The sequence below is a fragment of the Mytilus galloprovincialis genome, chromosome 8 (genome assembly GCF_965363235.1).
Source record: "Mytilus galloprovincialis chromosome 8, xbMytGall1.hap1.1, whole genome shotgun sequence".
Classification (NCBI taxonomy): Eukaryota; Metazoa; Mollusca; class Bivalvia; order Mytilida; family Mytilidae; genus Mytilus; species Mytilus galloprovincialis.
In genome coordinates this window covers 94170116-94191010 of record NC_134845.1, presented here as the reverse complement: position 1 = coordinate 94191010, position 20895 = coordinate 94170116, and the positions used below count along the sequence as shown (strand labels likewise).

The 20895-nt window shown below is 31.4% G+C and overlaps 1 protein-coding gene across 1 annotated transcript in view; it reads right to left on the bottom strand.

The window, feature by feature from the left end:
* Nucleotides 1-440: 440 nt before the first annotated feature.
* LOC143043836 (transcription intermediary factor 1-beta-like) overlaps nt 441-20895 on the bottom strand; it is a 124581-nt gene continuing 104126 nt past the window's right edge. Inside the window, exons 3-4 of the mRNA XM_076216016.1 lie at nt 13098-13145; nt 441-462 (exon numbers count right to left, since the gene is read on the bottom strand). Coding sequence (XP_076072131.1) covers nt 441-462; nt 13098-13145 — 70 coding nt within the window. The remainder of the gene's footprint in view (nt 463-13097; nt 13146-20895) is intronic.

The following is a 20895-nucleotide window of genomic DNA, read 5'->3' as shown; positions in this document are numbered from 1 at the left end:
AAAAACATTTCAATATTCCGGTACTGTTCTTTGGAACAGTATTCCAGTAGAAATCAAAATGATAGAAACGATAGAACAGTTCAAACAAAGTTATTATAATTTCTTGTTTCTAAACTAAAAATGTAATTATCAGATGAAGTTTGTGTACTTTTAAAAAATCAATATATATATTTGTCTTGTATATCTGACATTTACGAAATATGTTACGGGAACTATTTTGTATGTTTTTGCATAAAAAGTTGAATGTATGTCAACGTATATGTTATATTATTGTTAAATTTTGAGTTAGTCAGAGGGCATCGGAGGAGATTAGTAATGTTCTTACTGATTTTACCCTCTTTAGACAAAGTATGTATTATTATTATATTATATCACATTTATGCATCCATTCAATATGACTTTTTCAGTATATTTTCGTTAATAAATTTGTATATGAGTACTTACTCAGAAGTTATTTCTGTCCTGAAATGTATACAATTTAGAGTTAAAATTATGTTTGTACATCAAAATACATATCAAAGAACCTAAGACAAAACTATAAATAATAGAAACACATATGTTTGTTTTGTAAAAGTATGGTCTATTGCTATTTATACACACCGATGTGATCATACCATTTATAATTTACTTAAGGAACGACATAAAAGATCGATGTAGGATAAAAAAAACTTAAATCAAATTCTGCAAGTTTTGTATATCTAAAATCGATTTTTACATATATTCCTATTGTTAAATCAATGTTTCCCAAATTAAGTTAAGAGGGGGGTTGGGGGGTTCAGTGACAAAACTATGTGAATTAGGTTTCTTATCCTACATTGAACTTTTGATGTCGTCCGTTACGAATTACAGGTAAATAAATTTAAAAATACAAAGCATTCGGATAATACACCCTTCTTCTTAATTAATAAACATTGATAAACATAATAAGATAGATAACTAAAATAAAATTTTGGATTGAAACAATTACTAGTAGCTCATGTGGAAAGCACCAAATAATACTTTGCAGTTTATGATGAAAAATGGATCAAGAGCCAGTCTTTAATGTCATTTAAGTCTACCAAAAACTTGAGATGTTTGTTATGCACACAATCCAAAATGTAATGTGCAATAACAAAACTTGTTAGAAAATTTAAGAAAAGTCAACGTGAACCATCATATAGAAATAAAAAGTTATGCTTGTCAATAAATCAACTATTCATCATAGTTAAAATGATGGAGACAAAATCCCCATGTTGTTCAATGTGTCTGTTATAATGATGGAGACAAAATCCCCATGTTGTTCAATGTTTCTGTTTTAATGATGTAGACGAAATCTCCATGTTGTTCAATATTTCTGTTTTAATGATGGAGACAAAATCCCCATGTTGTTCAAAGTTTCTATTTTTATGATGGTGACAAAATCCCCATGTTGTTCAATGTTTCTGTTATAATGATGGAGACACAATCCCCATGTTGTTCTGTTTCTGTTATAATGATGGAAACAAAATCTCCATGTTGCTCAATGTTTCCGTTATAATGATGGAGACAAAATCTCCATCTTGTTCAATGTTTCTGTTATGATGATGGAGACAAAATCCCAATGTTGTTCAATGTTTCTGTTGTAATGATGAAGACAAAATCCCCATGTTGTTCAATGTTTCCGTTATTATGATGGAGAATAAATCCCCATGTTGTTCAATGTTTCCGTTATAATGATAGAGGCAAAATCCAAATGTTGTGCAATGTTTCTATTTTAAGGATGGTGACAAAATCACCATGTTGTTCAATGTTTCTGATATAATGATGGAGACAAAATCCCAATGTTGTTCAATGTTTCTGTTATAATGATGGAGACAAAATCCCCATGTTGTTCAATGTTTCTATTTTCATTATGGTGACACAATCCCCATGTTGTTCAATGTTTCTGTTATAATGATGGAGACAAAATCCCCATGTTGTTCAATGTTTCTATTTTAATGATGGTGACAAAATCCCCATGTTGTTCAATGTTTCTGTTATAATGATGTAGACACAATCCCCATGTTGTTCAATAGTTCCGTTATAATGATGGAGACAAAATCCCCATGTTGTTCAATGTTTCTGTTATAATGATGGAGACAAAATCCCCATTTTTTTCAATGTTCAATGTTTCCGTTATAATGATGAAGACAAACTCTCCATGTTGTTCAATGTTTCTGTTATCATGATTGAGACAAAATCCCCATGTTGTTCAATGTTTCTGTTATAATGATGGAGACAAAATCCCCATGTTGTTCAATGTTTCCGTTATAATGATGGAGACACAATCCCCATGTTGTATAATGTTTCTGTTATAATGATGGAGAAAAAATCCCCACGTTGTTCAATGTTTCTGTTATCATGATTGAGACATAATCCCCATGTTGTTCAATGTTTCTGTTATAATGATGGAGACAGACAAAATCCCCATGTTGTTCAATGTTTCTGTTATAATGATGGAGAGCAAATACCCATGTTGTTCAATGTTTCTGTTATAATGATGGAGACAAAATCCCCATGTTGTTTAATGTTTTCGTTTTAATGATGGTGACAAAATCCCTATGTTGTTAAATGTTTCTGTTATAATGATGGAGACACAATCTCCATGTTGTTCAATGTTTCTGTTATAATAATGGAGACATAATCCCCATGTTGTTCAATGTTTCCGTTATAATGATGGAGACAAAATCTCCATGTTGTTCAATGTTTTTGTTATAATGATGGAGACACAATCTCCATGTTGTTCAATGATTCTGTTATAATGATGGAGACGGAATCCCACTGTTGTTCAATGATTCTGTTATAATGATGGAGACAAAATTCCCATGTTGTTCAGACAAAATTTCCATGTTGTTCAATACTTCTGTTATAATGATGGAGACAAAATCCCCATGTTGTTCAATGTTTCTGTTATAATGATGGAGACAAAATCCCCATGTTGTTCAATGTTTCTGTTATAATGATGGAGAAAAAATCCTCATGTTGTTCAATGATTCTGTTATAATGATAGACACGGATCCCACTGTTGTTCAATGTTTCTGTTATAATGATGGAGACATAATCTCCATGTTGTTCAATGTTTCTGTTATAATGATGGAGACAAAATCCCTATGTTGTTCAATGTTTCTGTTATAATGATGAAGACAAAATCCCGCTGTTGTTCAATGTTTCTGTTATAATGATGTAGACGGAATCCCACTGTTGTTCAATGTTTCTGTTATAATGATGGAGACAAAATCCCCATGTTGTTCAATGTTTCTGTTATAATGATGAAGACGGAAACCCACTGTTGTTCAATGTTTCTGTTATAATGATGGAGACAAAATCCCCATGTTGTTCAATGTTTCTGTTATAATGATGGAGACAAAATCACCATGTTGTTCAATGTTTCTGTTATAATGATGAAGACAAAATCCCTATATTGTTCAATGTTTCTGTTATAATGATGGAGACAAAATCTCCTTGTTGTTCAATGTTTCCGTTATAATGATGGAGACAAAGTCTCCATGTTGTTCAATGTTTCTGTTATAATGATGGAGAAGAAATATCCATGTTGTTCAATGTTTCTGTTATAATGATGGAGACAAAATCCCAATGTTGTTCAATGTTTCTGTTATAATGATGGAGAAAAAATCCCCTTGTTGTTTAATGTTTATGTTATAATGATGAAGACAAAATCCCCATATTGTTCAATGTTTCTGTTATAATGATGGAAACAAAATCTCCTTGTTGTTCAATGTTTCCATTATAATGATAGAGAGAAAAATCCCCATGTTGTTCAATGTTTCCGTTATGATGATGGAGACAAAATACCCATGTTGTTCAATGTTTCTGTTATAATGATGGAGAAAAAATCCCCATGTTGTTCAATGTTTCTGTTATACTGATGGAGACAAAATCTCCTTGTTGTTCAATGTTTCTGTTCTAATGATGGAGACAAAATCCGAATGTTGTTCAATGTTTCTGTTATATTGATGGAGACAAAATCCCCATGTTGTTCAATGTTTCTGTGGTAATGATAAAGAGACACAATCCCCATGTTGTTCAATGTTTCTGTTATAACGATGGAGACAAAATCCCCATGTTGTTCAATGTTTCTGTTATAGTGATGGAGACAAAATCCCCATGTTGTTCAATGTTTCTGTTATAATGGTGGAGACAAAATCTCCTTGTTGTTCAATGTTTCTGTTCTAATGATGGAGACAAAATCCGAATGTTGTTCAATGTTTCTGTTATATTGATGGAGACAAAATCCCCATGTTGTTCAATGTTTCTGTGGTAATGATAAAGAGACAAAATCCCCATGTTGTTCAATGTTTCTGTTATAACGATGGAGACAAAATCCCCATGTTGTTCAATGTTTCTGTTATAGTGATGGAGAAAAAATCCCCATGTTGTTCAATGTTTCTGTTATAATGATGGAGACAAAATCCCCATGTTGTTCAATGTTTCTGCTATAATGATGGAGACAAACTCCCCATGTTGTTCAATGTTTGTGTAATAACGATAGAGACAAAATCCTGCTGTTGTTAAATGTTTCTGTTATAATGATTGAGACAAATTCCCCATGTTGTTCAATGTTTCTGTTATAATGATGAAGACGGAAACCCACTGTTGTTCAATGTTTCTGTTATAATGATGAAGACAAACTTCCCATGTTGTTCAGACAAAATTTCCATGTTGTTCAATACTTCTGTTATAATGATGGAGACAAAATCCCCATGTTGTTCAATGTTTCTGTTATAATGATGAAGACAAAATCCCGCTGTTGTTCAATGTTTCTGTTATAATGATGGAGACAAAATCCCCACGTTGTTCAATGATTCTGTTATATTGATGGACACGGAATCCCACTGTTGTTCATTGTTTCTTTTATAATGATGGAGACAAAATCCCCATGTTGTTCAATGTTTCTGTTATAATGATGAAGACGGAAACCCACTGTTGTTTAATGTTTCTGTTATAATAATGGAGACAAAATCCCCATGTTGTTCAATGTTTCTGTTATAATGATGGAGACAAAATCCTCAAGTTGTTCAATATTTTTGTTATAATGATGTAGACAAAATCCCCATGTTGTTCAATGTTTCTGTTATAATGATAGGGAAAAAGATTCCATGTTCTTCAATGTTTCCGTTATAATGATTGAGACAAAATCCCCATGCTGTTCAATATTTCTGTTATAATGATGGAGACAAAATTCCCATGTTGTTCAGACAAAATTTCCATGTTGTTCAATACTTCTGTTATAATGATGGAGACAAAATCCCCATGTTGTTCAATGTTTCTGTTATAATGATAAAGACAAAATCCCGCTGTTGTTCAACGTTTCTGTTATAATGATGGAGACAAAATCGCCACGTTGTTCAATGATTCTGTTATAATGATGGAGACAGAATCCCACTGTTGTTCAATGTTTCTGTTATAATAATGGAGACAAAATCCCCATGTTGTTCAATGTTTCTGTTATAATGATGCAGACGGAAACCCACTGTTGTTTAATGTTTCTGTTATAATAATGGAGACAAAATTCCCATGTTGTTCAGACAAAATTTCCATGTTGTTCAATACTTCCGTTATAATGATGGAGACAAAATCCCCATGTTGTTCAATGTTTCTGTTATAATGATGAAGACAAAATCCCGCTGTTGTTCAATGTTTCTGTTATAATGATGTAGACGGAATCCCACTGTTGTTCAATGTTTCTGTTATAATGATGGAGACAAAATCCCCATGTTGTTCAATGTTTCTGTTATAATGATGAAGACGGAAACCCACTGTTGTTCAATGTTTCTGTTATAATGATGGAGACAAAATCCCCATGTTGTTCAATGTTTCTGTTATAATGATGAAGACAAAATCCCGCTGTTGTTCAATGTTTCTGTTATAATGATGTAGACGGAATCCCACTGTTGTTCAATGTTTCTGTTATAATGATGGAGACAAAATCCCCATGTTGTTCAATGTTTCTGTTATAATGATGAAGACGGAAACCCACTGTTGTTCAATGTTTCTGTTATAATGATGGAGACAAAATCCCCATGTTGTTCAATGTTTCTGTTATAATGATGGAGACAAAATCTCCTTGTTGTTCAATGTTTCCGTTATAATGATGGAGACAAAATCCCCATGTTGGTCAATGTTTCTGTTATAATGATGGAGAAAAAATCCCCATGTTGTTCAATGTTTCTGTTATAATGATGTAGACGAAATCTCCATGTTGTTCAATATTTCTGTTTTAATGATGGAGACAAAATCCCCATGTTGTTCAAAGTTTCTATTTTAATGATGGTGACAAAATCCCCATGTTGTTCAATGTTTCTGTTATAATGATGGAGACAAAATCCCCATGTTGTTCTGTTTCTGTTATAATGATGGAAACAAAATCTCCATGTTGCTCATTGTTTCCGTTATAATGATGGAGACAAAATCTCCATCTTGTTCAATGTTTCTGTTATGATGATGGAGACAAAATCCAATGTTGTTCAATGTTTCTGTTGTAATGATGAAGACAAAATCCCCATGTTGTTCAATGTTTCCGTTATTATGATGGAGAATAAATCCCCATGTTGTTTAATGTTTCCGTTATAATGATGGAGGCAAAATCCAAATGTTGTGCAATGTTTCTATTTTAAGGATGGTGACAAAATCACCATGTTGTTCAATGTTTCTGATATAATGATGGAGACAAAATCCCAATGTTGTTCAATGTTTCTGTTATAATGATGGAGACAAAATCCCCATGTTGTTCAATGTTTCTATTTTCATTATGGTGACACAATCCCCATGTTGTTCAATGTTTCTGTTATAATGATGGAGACAAAATCCCCATGTTGTTCAATGTTTCTATTTTAATGATGGTGACAAAATCCCCATGTTGTTCAATGTTTCTGTTATAATGATGTAGACACAATCCCCATGTTGTTCAATAGTTCCGTTATAATGATGGAGACAAAATCCCCATGTTGTTCAATGTTTCTGTTATAATGATGGAGAAAAAATCCCCATGTTGTTCAATGTTTCTGTTATAATGATGCAGAAAAAATCCCCATGTTGTTCAATGTTTCTGTTATAATGATGGAGACAAAATCTCCTTGTTGTTCAATGTTTCCGTTATAATGATGGAGACAAAATCCCCATGTTGTTCAATGTTTCTGTTATAATGATGGAGAAAAAATCCCCATGTTGTTCAATGTTTCTGTTATAATGATGTAGACGAAATCTCCATGTTGTTCAATATTTCTGTTTTAATGATGGAGACAAAATCCCCATGTTGTTCAAAGTTTCTATTTTAATGATGGTGACAAAATCCCCATGTTGTTCAATGTTTCTGTTATAATGATGGAGACAAAATCCCCATGTTGTTCTGTTTCTGTTATAATGATGGAAACAAAATCTCCATGTTGCTCATTGTTTCCGTTATAATGATGGAGACAAAATCTCCATCTTGTTCAATGTTTCTGTTATGATGATGGAGACAAAATCCAATGTTGTTCAATGTTTCTGTTGTAATGATGAAGACAAAATCCCCATGTTGTTCAATGTTTCCGTTATTATGATGGAGAATAAATCCCCATGTTGTTTAATGTTTCCGTTATAATGATGGAGGCAAAATCCAAATGTTGTGCAATGTTTCTATTTTAAGGATGGTGACAAAATCACCATGTTGTTCAATGTTTCTGATATAATGATGGAGACAAAATCCCAATGTTGTTCAATGTTTCTGTTATAATGATGGAGACAAAATCCCCATGTTGTTCAATGTTTCTATTTTCATTATGGTGACACAATCCCCATGTTGTTCAATGTTTCTGTTATAATGATGGAGACAAAATCCCCATGTTGTTCAATGTTTCTATTTTAATGATGGTGACAAAATCCCCATGTTGTTCAATGTTTCTGTTATAATGATGTAGACACAATCCCCATGTTGTTCAATAGTTCCGTTATAATGATGGAGACAAAATCCCCATGTTGTTCAATGTTTCTGTTATAATGATGGAGAAAAAATCCCCATGTTGTTCAATGTTTCTGTTATAATGATGCAGAAAAAATCCCCATGTTGTTCAATGTTTCTGTTATAATGATGAAGACAAAATCCCAATGTTGTTCAGTGTTTCTGTTATAATGATGGAGAAAAAATCCCCATGTTGTTCAATGTTTCTGTTATAATGATGGAGAAGAAATCCCCATGTTGTTTAACGTTTCTGTTATAATGATGGAGACAAAATCCCCATGTTGTTCAATGATTCTGTTATAATGATAGACACGGAATCCAACTGTTGTTCAATGTTTCTGTTATAATGATGGAGACATAATCCCCATGTTGTTCAATGTTTCTGTTATAATGATGGAGACAGAATCCCCATGTTGTTCAATGTTTCTGTTATAATGATGGAGACAAAATCCCCATGTTGTTCAATGTTTCTGTTATAATGATGGAGACAAAATCCCTATGTTGTTCAATGTTTCTGTTATAATGATGAAGACAAAATCCCGCTGTTGTTCAATGTTTCTGTTATAATGATGTAGACGGAATCCCACTGTTGTTCAATGTTTCTGTGATAATGATGGAGACAAAATCCCCATGTTGTTCAATGTTTCTGTTATAATGATGGAGACAAAATCCCCATGTTGTTCAATGTTTCTGTTATAATGATGGAGACAAAATCTCCTTGTTGTTCAATGTTTCCGTTATAATGATGGAGACAAAATCCCCATGTTGTTCAATGTTTCTGTTATAATGATGGAGAAAAAATCCCCATGTTGTTCAATGTTTCTGTTATAATGATGGAGAAAACATCCCCATGTTGTTCAATGTTTCTGTTATAATGATGAAGACAAAATCCCCATGTTGTTCAGTGTTTCTGTTATAATGATGGAGAAAAAATCCCCATGTTGTTCAATGTTTCTGTTATAATGATGAAGACAAAATCCCCATGTTGTTTAATGTTTCTGTTATAATGATGGAGACAAAATCCCCATGTTGTTCAATGATTCTGTTATAATGATAGACACGGAATCCAACTGTTGTTCAATGTTTCTGTTATAATGATGGAGACATAATCCCCATGTTGTTCAATGTTTCTGTTATAATGATGGAGACAAAATCCTCATGTTGTTCATTGGTGCTGTTATAATGATGGAGGCAAAATCCTCATGTTGTTCAATGATTCTGTTATAATTATAGACACGGAATCCCACTGTTGTTCAATGTTTCTGTTATAATGATGGAGACAGAATCCCCATGTTGTTCAATGTTTCTGTTATAATGATGGAGACAAAATCCCCATGTTGTTCAATGTTTCTGTTATAATGATGGAGACAAAATCCCTATGTTGTTCAATGTTTCTGTTATAATGATGAAAACAAAATCCCCATATTGTTCAATGTTTCTGTTATAATGATGGAGAAAAAATCCCCATGTTGTTCAATGTTTCTGTTATAATGATGGAGACAAAATCCCCATGTTGTTCAATGTTTCTGTTATAATGATGGAGAAAAAATCCCCTAGTTGTTCAATGTTTCTGTTATAATGATGAAGACAAAATCCCCATATTGTTCAATGTTTCTGTTATAATGATGGAGACAAAATCCCCATGTTGTTCAATGTTTCCGTTATCATGATGGAGACAAAATCCCCATGGTGTTCAATGTTTTTGTTATAATGATGGAGAAAAAATCCCCATGTTGTTCAATGTTTCTGTTATAATGATGGAGACATAATCCCCATGTTGTTCAATGTTTCCGTTATAATGATGGAGACAAAATCCCCATGTTGTTCAATGTTTCTGTTATAATGATGGAGACAAAATCTTCATGTTGTTCAATGTTTCCGTTATAATGATGGAGACAAAATCCCCATGTTGTTCAATGTTTCTGTTATAATGATGGAGACAAAATCTTCATGTTGTTCAATGTGTCCGTTAAAATGATGGAGACATAATCCCCATGATGTTCAATGTTTATGTTGTAATGATGGAGACGGAATCCCACTGTTGTTCAATGTTTCTGTTATAATGATGGAGACAAAATCCCCATGTTGTTCAATGTTTCTGTTATAATGATGGAGACAAAATCCTCATGTTGTTCAATGTTTCCGTAATAATGATGGAGACAAAATCCTCATGTTGTTCAATGTTTCTGCTATAATGATGGAGACAAAATCCCCATGATGTTCAATGTTTCTGTTATAATGACGAAGATAAACTCCCGATTTTGTTCAATATTTCCGTTTTATGCATCTAAGAGGATGTCCATGGTAAAACCAGGCATTGAATGGCACTTGACATATTTTGTTTTCAAAATTTGTTCATGTATTTCATATCACAAGTTTATTCTTTCTCAACGTTAATTTTTGTTTTTTTTATTAACTGCAACAAATAAAGAGGAATACATAGAAAGCACTAACAATTCATTGAAAAGGGGAGATAACTCTTCATGTTGTACAAAATTTTGTTGCATTGTTAGTGAACTTTAAAATAATTTTCTGAGCGATCAACTGTTGATTCATAATATCTTTGACTTATATATCAGTTGTGTGGTATAAACATTGCATTGGAAACAAAAATGCAGTGGGAAAAAAATTATGTTGTACCACCCATATCATACGATTTGCGTGATATTAACTTGGACATCCCCTTAAACGTTTACATTGATATGTATGTACTTATTTAACATAATCCAAATTAAAGCAAACCAATTGGACAGAACAAAAGAAAAGGTCAAAAAGAATATATTGGGTTAAGATAATTAAGACGGAAACACATCGATGTCATTAATCAACAGCCATCTAGATCCCTATCATAGGTTCGTCTATCAATGATCGTAGCCCAAATTGAAATGACTAACCAGATCAACACATTACTTCCAGTATGGAGAGTTGACGGAGTATGCTTCTCCTGATATACATGTATTACCCTCCATTTATAGCTAGTAATGTATGTGACTAAAGTTCAAATTGATTTTGAGACATTTATTCTCCTATACAAAGATCTAAAAACTGTGATTTTTCTGTGTCTTAAACAATATATTTATAATACAAGATATTTCCAGAAAGTTTTATCAATTCATGCTGTGAAGAAAGTACTAAAAGATCTATATAATCTAGAGAAGTGTATCGCAGTAAGAAACAATAAACTTGAGAGTTTTAATAAATTGTGGATTCTATTTACTCATTTGTTTCAATTGTAATTAAAGTCCTATTATAATTCATATGTGAAAAACATGATAGAATGTTATTTTTTGAACTATCAAAAAAGCTACATCAAAAATATTCATCAGAAAATTATATTTATTTATTTTTTTTTTCCTGTATTAATTTTTTCTTCTTTTTTCTTTATTTTAAATTTTGATTAATTTAATTTGATTAATTTAACCTCAAATTTTCCATTCTTAAAAAAACGAAAAAATCTTGAATATCTGTATGTTTGTTAAAATGATTATTCTAATATGATGAATTCATGCATTTGTGGTCCTTATTTTTGAACTTTTATTATGTTATTTTTTTATTGCAAATGAAAAATGTTGTATTATATTGTAACTACAGCTGATATATTTTTTTGTAAAATGAACTAACAAATACTAACACATATATATTTACATGATCTATTGCTAACATTAACGAGGCCGGGATAAGGTACCGGTATTCTATGTTTTCATTACTAACAAATGTACAGATTTCAATAAAAAAATGAAAATTAAAAAAAAAAAGATCTAAAACTGCGATAACATGGCACTTATACGGAAAATTGAAACAAAACAAATCAGGATCGTAAACATGTATATCTGAAAACACTGTCTCAACGTTTTTGTGTTAGGAGCATCGAATCGCCACCTCCTCTTTTCAAACCGATAACGACCTTTAAATGGAAAGAGCGTGACATATATATTGCGACAAACAAGTATCGATATTTAAATTGATAAGCTGTAATTAGTCCCAAGGTCGGGAAAAGAGGATATGAATAAATTAATACATTTTAATATAATGCAACCACTGACAAAGTTACTGAATGAGGACATGTATGTTTTATGTCTTACATATTTGAGGTTCATTATTAACATAAACAGGGATTACCATATTAATGCTTTCTGCTATTATTACAATGCTCTTTTTCCAAAAGTTAAAAACAAGTTCTACGGCTCTACATTGTTGAATTAACTATTGTGTCCTTTTTATCATGGTGGTATATTTGTTTACTCAGGAACAGTCTCTTATATGTATTTAACAAAGTTGTACAAAATCGAACATGTACAAATGTTTTTTTGTTTATAGTTGACACGTGTTTGGTTAGTAATGTCGGTTCAAATAGGATATTGAGTTCATGCACGAGTGAACTCAGGTGGTTTAAAGTCATTCGAGACATTGAAGTCAAAGAGTACACTAGCATTTTGCCAAAATAATAATACTATTAATTATATTATTTATTTTCAGGTTTGTAAACCACTAGTATAGGGAAACCAGTACATGCTACTTAATACCTGTGTATTTTTACGAACTACCCATACTCATATTTATAATAAAATGTGCGCTTGTCTCTGCAAGTGGTGTCTCCCATGTTGGAGGTTGTGGTTATTTGATAAATATTTTATGTTCGTTTGAGTTTACGAATTAGAATTTAACAGTAAAAACATAAGCGAAGAATACCTATTCCCGATTATATCATATCACTTAAAATAGGTAAAGGTCAGAGTCTGACGATAAATATCTAATTAAGAATGAGAAGTGGAAATGATTTTAATTATAAATACTCAAGGATATTATATTTGGACCTATAACTGATAAAGGGTCTAAAATAAAATATACCATGTTGTAATCCGTATATACTTTACGCGCGTTTTAATAATATCATTTAGGAAAATTGAATCAATGTGTATGGCATTGACAATAAAGGTTATAAATTGATAGACACAGATCTGTTTCAATAATTGTTTATAACATCTTTAACATAAAATGAAATTTTATTAAAAGGGAAACACTTGCTTTGTGCTTTACATATCTATGTTTTTCAAATTTGCATATTTGATTTCATAATGATCTGTGCACTTGTACTTATTCTTTTGTACTCTTCCGAAAGAGAACTACATAACATCACCCTTACCCGCATCTTTCGCATCTGTATCTGTATTGTTTAGCTGTTCTTGTAACTCTATAAAAAATATCATCTTTAGATAATCTCAAGGGAGATGTCTAACTTTCATAGAATTTGATCTTATATAAATATTTGAAGGTAGGTTATTAGTTGAATACTCACCTTTAATTTTACTCAGACATTTGAATCTCATATCAAAAAGTAAAATCACAAAAATACTGAAATCAGAGGAAAATTTAATCGGAAAGTCCATATAATCACATAGCAAAATCAAATGACAAAACACATCCAAAACGACTGGACAAGAACTATCATATTCCTAACTTGGTACATGCATTTTCAAATGTAGAAATCGGTGGTTCGAACCTGGTTTTATAGCGCTAAACCTCTCACTTGTATCAAAATTATGCGCCCTAATTAGTCAATCTTTCAAAAGTGTCATTTTATGTCTTTGATCTCTTTTCTGAACAAACTTTTTTCATGAATACTTTAAGGTATGATATTTTGGAAGCTTAACTAAACGATTTCCACATATTTACATAGTTTATATATGTCGTGCAACCCTTTAGTCTTATCTATCAAAAGTAAACAATATGTATATTCTAAAATCAAAGTCGCTAACATTAGTCAATACGTGCAAAAAGAGACACAATTTAAAACAATTTATGGTACTGCTAATCACTGATTAGTTTTTAGGTTTTGCTATATAATAATAACATGTCTACAAGAGAAATAACCATTATTTAACATATAATATCTTAGTATTACCTTAGCCGTATTTGGCACAACTTTTTGGAATTTCGGGTCCTTAATGCTCTTTAACTTTGTACTTGTTTGGCTTTATGACTATGTTGATCTGAGCGTCGCTGATGAGTCTTATGTAGACGAAACACGCGTCTGGCGTATTGAATTATAATCATGGTATTTTTGATAACCAATTAGTATACGTGCGTATTATTAATATCATACTCATCGGTTCCGTTGAAATCAAAACCAATTAAACAAAGGATAAGTATAGAGTTGACGAACAGTACAACGCAATGCTATATGTAAATATAACTTACAATGACAAACCTAGGTATTTTGATTATTTGTATTAGTGTAGCAAAAGTCAAATCCACAGAAGAAATGAACACAAAAACGGGAATAATAGATACAACTTTGCTAAATGTCTATTATAAATACAAACCTGACGTTGTCCTTAGGTTTAGGGTTTTCTTCTTTTTTGACAGATTCTCTGCGTAAAAATAATGTTCTTATTAACAATTTCATTCACATCTTATATGTGAGTTAAAATTGTAAATTATTATAAAAACCAAATAAAACAGTGTATTTCTAAATATAAACAAATCGAATTAGCTATGTTAAGATAATCCAAAAATAACGCAAACTAGTTTCCAAATTGCATTAAAACTACTGCTTTTTTTATGTTTTGTTTTGTTTTTTTCCTATTTCACTTCTCCAGGTGCAAAAGGGGAAGAATAATATACACAGTCATATGAAATAGTGGTTTTCTTTGTGTATGCCCTGCCAAAACTTTTCCCTTGTGATTGATGTGATAAGATTTTGATAATAATTGTTAAATAAAGTTTGAACTACCACTTTTTAATTGAAAACTGCAGGTTCAAGTATGTCTATCATTAGTTTGTACTAACCCCTCATATATATGTCTATTATTAGTTTGTACTTACATTTCATATATATGTCTATTAATAGTTTTTACTAACATTTCATATATGTGTCTATTAATAGTTTGTACGAACACTTCATATATATGTCTATTATTAGTTTGTACGAACACTTCATATATATGTCTATTAATAGTTTGTACTAACACTTCATATATATATGTCTATTATTAGTTTGTACTAACACTTCATATATATGTCTATTAATAGTTTGTACTAACACTTCATATATATGTCTATTAATAGTTTGAACTAACACTTCGTATATATGTCTATTATTAGTTTGTACTAACACTTCGTATATATGTCTATTATTAGTGTGTACTAACACTTCGTTATATGTCTTTTATTAGTTTTGTACTAACACTTCATATATATGTCTATTATTAGTTTTTACTAACACTTCATATGTATGTCTATTATTAGTTTGTACTAACACTTCATATATATGTCTATTATTAGTTTGTACTAACACTTCGTATATATGTCTATTATTAGTTTGTACTAACACTTCATATATATGTCTATTAATAGTTTGTACTAACACTTCATATGTATATGTCTATTATTAGTTTGTACTAACACTTCATATATATGTCTATTAATAGTTTGTACTAACACTTCATATATATGTCTATTATAAGTTTGTACTAACACTTCATAAAATTGAGAATGGAAATGGGGAATGTGTCAAAGAGACAACAACCCGACCAAATAAAAAACAACAGCAGAAGGTCACCAACAGGTCTTCAATGTAGCGAGAAATTCCCGCACCCGGAGGCGTGGTATATGTCTATTAATAGTTTGTACTAACACTTCATATATATGTCTATTAATAGTTTGTACTAACACTTCATATATATGTCTATTATTAGTTTGTACTAACACTTCATATATATGTCTATTATTAAAGACCGTTTAGTTTGTCTTTGGTTGCTGACTTCTTGGCGAGAATCCCAAAGTCTTTTGATAAAACTTCAACTAGAAATGGCAATGATTAAATGAAACTTAAACACATAATACAGTCTATACGGTATTAAATTAGGTTTAAGTTTTCGTCATAATGATTTTAAAAAAAAACAGGTTTTGAGATGTTTATATTACGGTACAACATGATTCAGAAGGAGCCCAAAACAACCTTTTTATAAATTTTAGTTAGTTTCATATGAACTCATTTAACAGCAAAGCTTTTTTTTTCTAAAAGTCCTTCATTTTTTCCAAACTGTGCTATATCATTAGTTTACAAGAGGTCCTTTGTGGTTTTGAAATCTCTTTAGAGTACAGGTATGTCATAACTTTTATACAAATTATAACTTCATGTTTAAACTGTAACTTAATTTTCTGGTCAATTGTGAGTAATTGTGATGACAATATTAACAAAATCCAAAATGTATTCAACGTATTTGACATTTTGTCTTTAAAATAACAAAAATCATAATTATAGTATAACGACGTCTTCTTTGTTTTATAAGCTACCCTTGATCCTACTAGAAATTTACTACAAATTTAGAATCATTCTTTTGCTCATTTGGATATTTAATTTCCAGTAGTAGATACTGGAATGTTGATTTGTACTGGATTTTAATTACTTAAAGTATAAATCGGAATTCCAATTTCTATTAGTAGATATTGAAATTCAAATGTGGATTTTGAATTCCAATTTAAACTGTTAACATATATTTAGGATTCTATAAAGTCAACGCAGAAATGTTCTTGTTTTATTACTCATGAAATGCTGGTTATATTAATCAATGATCCGAGAACACTGACAATTTTGAATAAAGTGTATATTGACATTGCATATTCTACTAAATCTGGAGAACTTTGATGATCGGAGATACGAATACATAATATAATTGAAACAAGAAGCGGAAATGCCATAATTGTTCAACCCTTTGCAGTCGAAAAGAGACTGCTTATATACCAAAGTTCATATGAAAAAAGAGGAAAAGACAATAAGAGTTTTCAAAGCAATTTCATAGAATCAATAACTAAGAACAAACTTACCCAAATGTTAGTTCCCCAAACAGTTTTCCTATTTCTCCCTCTGTTACTGTCTTTGTGGCATATCTGACTGATGGCATAATAGGAATCTTCATTTCTTCTATTTGATCGATTTGTGACTTTATTTGTTTTAGTTTTTGTAACAACTTCGTAGTATCTTTTATCCCCTTGGTGTCTTGATAAACTTTCTGCTGCTCCTTTGCCTTATCCAAAGCTGTTTTTAACTCATTGCCAACAGACTGTAAGGTTTGAACATTCCTTCTATCTTTCTCCTTTACAGTATCAATAAGACCTTCTACTTTCTTATCAATCATTTCTTTCAAGTGTCTGCCTTCCTCTTTTATAGCCTTGATAACTTTCTGTACATCAGCTTGATATGTATTGGTACCTTGGTCTATATCTGCTATCTTTGACTGCAGGTTTCTCATCTTCATGTCGATCACCATTTTGACCTCATTTTTGATTCCTTCAGTTGATTCCTTGATTTCAGCAAAGTCATGTGATTTGTGTTTTTTAATCACACATATTTTACAAATCGGCGAATTACATTCCTTGCAGTAATATATAAAGTTTTCATCATGTTCTTTACAATATTGTTTAACGTCGGGGTTTATATTTGGACCACTTAGAAATGTGTGATTCTTTGTCATCTTTGTCCGTAAATGAGATATTTTACATCCATCACAAAACAACTGGTCACACTGTTCACAATAGTGATGACCAGGTCCAGAAACACAAATATCACACGTTTTAGAAGCTACCTGAGCCATTTTGATGTGCATGTAATATGACAAAGTACATTTAAAACTCGCTATTATACGGTGAAAAGCTAACTCTTCCGGACCATGAATGCATTGTCCTTAAATAAAAGGTAAAATCTATAACTAATCCTTCAACAACCATTATTTTCCTTTTTCACAGGGAATATTTGCTTTTGTTATATTTTAGAATATGATTGTTTTCAATTAATACTTTTGTAAAATGAAATGATCATTCAATTCCAAACCAAAGATGAACATTGATATATTGGAAATCAGACAATATTAGAAATAAGCCGCTCGAACTGAAACAAATGTTTCACCATTTTGGTTAGCTTGACAATGTGTGATTTCCTGTATATATATATGTAATATTCTTTCATCTTATTCTTATTTAATTCATATAATTTACGGATATTGTGTATTCGTCAGTTTTAAGATTGTCTATAACTTGTCGGTTTAAATATGATTACATTAAAAAGATGACAAAACTATACTCTAAATTACCATTAGCACAAATACATTTCTTGTATAATACTTATCCTATTTACTAGAATCAACTGACAAGTGTGGAAGAACAAGAATACGAACAAGCATTCAGGAAACAAAATTTAGGATATAACTGTATTGTAACTGTACTGTATTGTAAGCTCCGACGGCATCAATATGTGATTTAAATGGCGATCTGATCATGGCGCCCGCAAACGATCATTTGAGACCATTAAACAAAAAATGATGCCATGAGAGCTAAAAATGCAATATTCTAATCTTCATTCTAATGAAACTGACAGAAAACAAAGTCAAATCATACATATATAATCTGCCATACGTCGTCTGCGCCTGCGTGCACATTTTTATGGCATTAATTGTGAATTGATGACATGCGAAATAGTCACGTTTTTGAATCAAAATGAACTTAACAAACGATTTTGCACAATTTACAATGATTGATGCTATGGATAAAAAAGCGAAAGCGCAAACGACATATGACAGATTTTAAATGTACGATTTAACATTGTTTTGTCAGTTTCGTAAGATGGGGATAAAAATATTGAATGTTTAGCTCCGACGGAATCAATTGGTGATTTGATGTTGAAAAATACCTGTTAACTGACTCTGCTAGCGCGTCTCCAGTAAACTTCATTTGCGACCATCAAATCGGAACTAAAAATACTATATAGTTATTTCCCGATTTTGCATTACGACTTATGATGAGTGTACATTCAGTGGTAAAAATAACTTAAAAACTACCAGACTTGCACACGTATATTTGTGGGATATGATTACAAGTTTAAAATTAGGAACGGTTTAGAAAAACATTACAGATTTGAATAAAGTTAAGAGGAAAATATTTAAATGTCATTTCACTACATATTTATTACTTGAACGCACCTTTTGTATTTGAAATTTGAAGGACTTTGTTAATTAGTACACTAATTATCTCCTACATTTAAAAGCAATCGTGCAATACAATAGTCAACTAAAACAGTTATTTAGTACTGTAGTGTATGCACAAGTGTCAAGAACAATAGACATATCTAACAATAGAATAACTTCCAATTGCCTATATGTTAGAGGTACACTGGTAGCTAGAACAAAACTTTAAACCATGTTCATCGATACATTTATTAATTATGAATACGTGTATTGTTTTTGTGCATTGTGTTATTATAAATCATTATTGTTTTGTATTATTTTAATTGTGCGTACCGTATGTAGAAACGAATCGTAAGCAGTTTATATGTAAGATACATTAGTATATTTTTTACAAATAGGTTTATCATGAAATGAAGGACATTATATATTTGATTACAAGTCAAGATAAAATACCAAAATCGAATCCCTATTCACAACAGTATACAATAGCATACGAAAAATATTTAAAGCCTGGAACGAGTGACTAATTGGTTTGTCTAATATTTCTACACTGACTGTAAAATTAATAGATTAAATGATCAACATAACATTGAGAATGGAAATGAGAAATGTGTCAAAAAGACAACAACCCGATCATAAGCAAACAACAACCGATGTCCACCAATGGGTCTTCAGAGCAGCGAAAAAACTCCTGCACCCGGAGGCGTCCTTCAGATAGACCCCAAACAAATATGTATACTAGTTCAGTGATAATGGACGTCAAACTAAACTCCGAATTATATATAAGAAACTAAAGACTGACAAAGGCCTGCGGCTCATGACTTGGGATAGGTGCATAAAATGCGGCGGGGTTAAACATGTTCTTTGATATCTCAACCCTCCCCTATATATACATCTAGCCAATGTAGAAAAACAAACGCATATAATATGTATAATGTCCTGTTTGCGATATTTAGAACTTTTGTTCAGGCTGTTCAACAAAAGTAAAAAATCGTTTTATAATTTCTCCATCACTCTTGTTTATATGAAACTTTACAACCAGTCAAACCGTATTACTACTTTGTGTATTATCAATTCGTTTCAAAAGGGAGATGCAAAAGATTCCAAAGTGACTTGCAGCCTCATAATTTGAAGGAGAACTTGCTTGTGTAGGTACAAACCCGATGATGAGTCTAAATTAGTATTAGGTCGCATTCAAGGAATGAGGTCAGGATTGTGGTTTCGACAATTTAATAATATTCGTCCTCATCTGTAAAACAGATTTTCGATAACGATAAACCAACCCGTGATGTCATCCGTAAAATATTCGATAGGATGATTTAAACTTACCACTTGAACATGTTGAACATGTTAAGTTCTTCCTTGTAATACCACAAATGCCATGGTTGTGCAATCATGACTTTTTTTCTATCCGTTAATTACAAAGTAATGAAGGTTAAAAGCTGAAGACTATAATTGAGGTAAATCGACCTATCAAATTCAGAGAGGCACGACAAGTCAACAACGAACACTGCAATTGATAAGGCATTAGTAAAAAAAGCAAAACCAAACAGAAAAAAAGGTTTTTTTTTTAATTTTTTACAAAAGGCTAACTTCCAGATAAAGATGTTTAAAAGTTCATCGTTCTGAATAGTCAAATGATCCCAGTTGCTGCCGACTAACATAATATATGGTGATTAAAAGGTCATGGGGGATAATTTCTCTATTATATCAAAAGTATCAAAAGTCATGTTTGAACATTTTCTGTAATAGATTGCACTTCAGAGTTGCAGATAGGACATCTGTTTGCCAAATTTTTTGACGACTGATATCTTTAGATACTAAACTGGTCTTCTGATCAGGAATTGTATAGATTGGATTCTTTTCTCGGATTTGACATTTTGACTGAATGATGATTCATTTTGCGCTTGATCTATTGAAACTATAATCCCGTGTTTACACCCGATCTTTCTCCTTGTAGATTTTATGTGATTCTCTGAG